Raw genomic sequence first — 5,314 nt, forward strand, 5'->3', positions numbered from 1 at the left:
ACTGATAATATGTTGGTTACTCTGTAGCTGCAGTGTTTGGGTTATGACTGGAGATAACGATGCCTTTGGAATGTGTGCTGTCCAATGAGAGGAGTGTTTTTCTTTCTTGTGTGCTCAAGAGCGAGGGATTTGCAGGCTTTTGTTCGGCAGAGGTTGGAGAGAGAAGAAGCCAGAATGGAGAGGTCATAGACGGCAGGACTTCACAATGGAAGACATTAGCAACATATCTGATAGCCAGAGGTCTCAGGGATAGAATTAGGTATAGTCAAGATTACTAGGGAGTAAGTGCTTGGGAAGCTAAATAGACTAAGTCTCCTGGACTGGATGAGGTGCACCCACAAGTTCTGAAGGAGGTGGCATTGGAGAATGTGGAGGCATTGGAAATGATCTTCCAGGATTCAACAGATTCTGGCATGATTCCAGAGGACTGGAAGGTCGTAAATGTAGTTCCGCTGTTTAAGAAAGGAGGGAGTCAGCAAAAAGAAAATTACAGACCTAAAGGGAAAGGCTGTGGATGTTGGGTATTTAGATCTTCAAAAGGCCTTTGATAAGGTGCCGCATAAGAGTCTGCTTAGTAAGATGAGAGCCCATGGAATTACAGGAAAGATATTGGAATGGGTGGAGCATTGGCTGATAGGCAGAAAGCAAAGGGTGGGAATAAAGGGATCCTATTCTGGTTGGTTGCCAGTTACTAGTGGTGTTCCACAGGGGTCTGTGTTGGGGCCACTTCTTTTTGATTATTTTGATGATTTAGATTATGGATTAAGTGATTTTTGTGGCTAAGTTTGCGGATGACACCAAGATAGGTGGAGGAGCAGCAAGTTTTGAAGAAACGGAAATGTTGCAGAGGGACTTGGTCAGTTTAGGAGAGTGGGCAAAGAAATGTTAGATGAGATACAATGTTGAGAAATGTACGGTTGTACATTTTGGAAGAAGAAATAATCGGGCAGATTATTATTTAGATGGGGAGAAATTTCAAAAATTGTAAGTGCAAAGGGACTTGTGGGTCCTTGTGCAGGATACCCTAAAGTTTAGCCACCAGATTGGATCGGCAGTAAAGAAAGCGAATGCTATGTTGGCATTCATTTCAAGAGGAATAGTGTCTAAGAATAAGGAGGTGTTGATGAGGCTCTATGGGGCACTGGTGAAACCTCATTTGGAATATTATGTGCAGTTCTGGGCCCCCTTTCTTAGAAGGGATGTACTGATGTTAGACCAGGTTTAGCGAAGATTCACTAGGCTGATTCCTGGAATGCAGACTCTAACATATGAGGAGCGCTTGTCGGCTCTTGGACTGTATTCATTAGAGTATAGAAGAATGAGAGGGGATCTCATAAAAACATTTCGAATGTTGAAAGGGTTGAACAGAGTAGATGTGGAAAGGCTGTTTCCCTTGATGAGTGAGTCCAGGACAAGGGGCCACAGTCTTAGAATTACAGGGTACCCATTTAAAACAGAGATGAGGAGAATTTTTTTTTACCCACAGGGTCATAGATTTATGGAATTCATTGCCACATATAGCTGTGGAGGCCCAATCATTGAAGGTGTTTAAAGAGGAGATTGATAGGTATCTAATTAGGGTATCAAGGGATATGGGGAAAAAGCTGGAAATTGGAACAAGATGGGAGAATAGTTTAGCTCATGGTGGTGTGGCGGAGCAGACTCAATGGGCCGAATGGCCTACTTCTGCTCCTTTTTCTCGTCTTGTGAAGGACGGAGTGGACATGGAATGGGGCCGGGAGTCAATGACACCCGGCAGAAGTCGTTGGAGAACTAATAGATGGGAAACTGTGAGCTCCAACGTGCACATTAGGCTGTTTCATTTAAATTGGGCCCTTTTCTTTTTGTTTTTCTTTAATAACACCCTAGTCAAATTAAGAATCATAAAGCTAAATCGTATAGTTGCATATGTTGTACTGTTTGTTATTTTGCGTTATTGATTTGTAACAGGGGAAAACATCACACAGCATCCACACAAATGAGATTTCATACAAACCTTTGTAAGTTTGGCGGGCCTGGAAACTGTCTTTCCCCTAGACCAGGGGTCAGCAACCTTTACCACTGAAAGAGCCACTTGGACCCGTTTCCCACAGAAAAGAAAACACTGGGAGCCGCAAAACCCGTTTGACATTTAAAATGAAATAACACTGCATACAACGTTTTTTTTGCCTTTATGCTATGTATAAACAAACTATAATGTGTTGCATTTATGAAATTGATGAACTCCTGCAGAGAAAACGAAATTACATTTCTGCATGCAACAAAAACATTTTGAACTCCGAAAAAAAGACGTTGGGTTGAAAGTTACTTTTAAGTACAATATTCAATGTCTATTTGAGTCCTTCTTGTATTTATGAAAAACGCCGAACTTAAATTTTCCGCCAGCAGCAAACCAAAAATAACGTCAGCCAGCTGTCAGCCTGAAAAATGAAAGGACTATTTCACTGAACAATGAAAAAATATGAATATGAGTAAAATAATAGGCAATTAAAATATTTATCATACTTGGTTAATGGGATTTCTGCTCCTGGACCTCAGCGCACAGCGTCTGCACATCAGGGCTGTATGATGTCACCTTCATCTTTACACAGGATCGCAAGCTGTCATCTGTGAGGTTTTCAATATCACTCCATTTGTGTTTCTGAGCAAGAACGGCCTTCTGACGGGCAACATCTTCAAGGTCTGCTGTCAAGCGTCTAAACTTGGACACCCATATGTCTTTGTCGGCTATGTCGGCCAGTTCCATCTCAAGATCAGGTTGACTCACACCTGCCAATGCAGTCGTATTCAGTAGGGAAGGATCGATGCTTAAGGGAGTGACCGGGAAGGATAATGTGTTTTTTTCCTCTCTGAACTCACAGAAGCGTTTCCCAAACGATGTTTGCATTGCGATGATTGCAGAATGTAAATACTCCGAAATTATCATGTCGTGACCTTGTTTGAACTCTCTCAAATTGGGGAAGTGAGACAAAGTGCCTTTCTGTAAATCTCTGGCAAGCACTGTCAACTTGCGCTCGAATGCCAAAACATCCTCCAACATGTGCAGGGCTGTACGTCCTTTCCCCTGAAGAGCTGTGTTCAGCGTGTTCAGGTGCGCTGTCATGTCTACCATGAAGTGTAGCTTTTCCAGCCACTCTGGCTGTTCCAGCTCAGGAAAGGTGAGCCCTTTGCTGCCCAGGAAAGTTTTCACTTCTTCCAGACACGCGACAAAGCGTTTCAGCACCTTCCGTCTGGACAGCCAGCGATAAAAACACGTTGTAGCGGTGTCAGTAAACTGCAGTCAAAGATAGCTTTATTCGAACTAAACAGCCTTGCTTTTCAGCTTCCCTCAACCCAGCCCCCATGGACGCAGATGCTGCAAAAGACGCGTACTCACAAACCCCCGTAGGCTATCTCCCTTAGCCGGAATGCTGGCTAATTGTGAGCCGTTTTATGATGTGGCAGGAAATGTGTCGCTACACTTAGGTTGTACAAGATCACCATAATTACATTTCAAAAGCTAACAAACTAACATAAAATACATTTTAATTAAATACTGACCAATTATTTCCCAAAGCCACAGGGAGCCGCAGCACAGAGGTGAAAGAGCCACAAATGGCTCGGGAGCCGCAGGTTGCCGACCCCCGCCCTAGACCAATGCCGCCGGCTGAACCAGAGTAACAGAAGTGTCAACAAGAGAGTGAGCAATACTTGATCTGCTATCAGGGAATGAGAGAGGGCAGGTAACAGAAGTTTGTGTAAGGAAGTTTGCTTCCAGTGATCACAATATCATTTGTTTCAAAGTAAATTTGCAGAAAGATAGGTCTGCTCCACTGGTTGTGATTCTAATTTGAAGAAAGGCCAATTTCGATGGTATCAGAAAGGATCTGGCATTGGGACAGGTTTTCTGGCAGAGGTGTACTTGGTAAGTGGGAGTCCTTCAAAAGTGAAATTTTGAGAGTACAGTACAAATATTGTATGACCCAGTCAAAATAAAAGGTAAAGATATCAGGTGTAGGGAATCTTGGTTTTCAAGAGATATTGATGCACTGGTTAAGAAAAAAAAGGGTGCATGGCAGTTATAGGCAGGTAGAAACAAATGAGGTGCTTATCGAGTATTTAAAAAAATGCAAGAGAACACTTTAAGAAATCAGGAGAGCTAAAAGAAAGCATAATGTTGTCTTATTAGACAAGACAAAGGAGAATCCTTAGGGATTCTATAGATATGTTAAGATCAAAAGGATTGTGAGGGACAAAACTGGTCCTCTGGAAATTCAGAATGGTGATCCATGCATGGAGCCAAAAGAGATGGGAAAGAATTTTAATGGAATTTTTTCTTTTGTATTTACTCAGGGGATGAACACAGTCTATAGAAGTAAGGTAAAATGGTATCAACTTCATAGATTCTATACAGATTACAGAGGAGGAGGTGCTTGCTGTCTTGAGTCAAATTAGGGTGCAGATTTAAGGTGCTGGGGAGTAGGTACAGAGGAGATGTAAGGGTTAAGATTTTTACTCAGAGAGTGGTCAGTGCATGGAATGGGCTGCTGGCAACGGTGGTGGAGGCGGATACATAGGGTCTTTTAAGAGATTTTTGGATAGGTACATGGAGTTAAGAAAAATAGAGGGCTATAGGTAAGCCTAGTAATTTCTAAGGTAGGGACATGATATGCACAATTTTGTGGGCCGAAGGGCCTGTATTGTGCTGTAGGTTTTCTATGCTTCTGGATATCCCCAGGGTCTACCAAGGAGTTCCATCAGACCCTGCAAAAGGCAAGACCTGAAATTGCTGGGGCCCTAGCAGAGATACTTAAATCATTCTTTGCAACAGATGAGGTAAGAAAGGCTTTTAAGAGGTAAGAAATGCTCTTTAAGAAAGGCTCTAAAAATAAACCAGGGAGTTTCAAGAGATTTGGCATGTCAACAAATACACTCAGAAACTTGTATAACTGCATCACTGTCTGGTATGGGGGGTGGAGGGGGGAGGATGACTACTGCACAGGACCAAAAGAATCTGCAGAGGGTTGTAAATTTAGTCAGCTCCATCTCAGGCACTAGCCTACAAAGTACCCATGACATCTTCAGGGAGTGGTGTCTCAGAAAGGCAGTGTCCATTATTAGGGACCTCCAGCACCCAAGGCATGCCCTTTTCTCACTGTTACCATCAGGTAGGAGGTACAGAAGCCTGAAGGCACACACACTACGATTCAGGAACAAATTCTTCCCCTCTGCCATCTGATCCATAAATGGACATTAAACCCTTGGACATTACCTCACTTTTATTAATACGTACAGTATTTCTGTTTTTTTGCACGTTTTTAATCTATTCAATATA

The 5,314-nt window shown here is 42.6% G+C and overlaps 1 protein-coding gene across 1 annotated transcript; it reads right to left on the reverse strand.

The window, feature by feature from the left end:
- Positions 1-2,335: 2,335 nt before the first annotated feature.
- LOC132398885 (general transcription factor II-I repeat domain-containing protein 2-like) lies at positions 2,336-3,271 on the reverse strand. The gene is made up of 2 exons (XM_059978717.1): positions 2,506-3,271; positions 2,336-2,420 (listed from the first exon to the last, which is right to left on the reverse strand). Exon 1 carries the CDS (start codon positions 3,110-3,112, stop codon positions 2,510-2,512), a length of 603 nt encoding a protein of 200 aa, XP_059834700.1. The 5' UTR covers positions 3,113-3,271; the 3' UTR covers positions 2,336-2,420; positions 2,506-2,509.
- Between the last annotated feature and the right edge of the window lie 2,043 nt (positions 3,272-5,314).

The sequence above is a fragment of the Hypanus sabinus genome, chromosome 9 (genome assembly GCF_030144855.1).
Source record: "Hypanus sabinus isolate sHypSab1 chromosome 9, sHypSab1.hap1, whole genome shotgun sequence".
Lineage (NCBI taxonomy): Eukaryota > Metazoa > Chordata > Chondrichthyes > Myliobatiformes > Dasyatidae > Hypanus > Hypanus sabinus.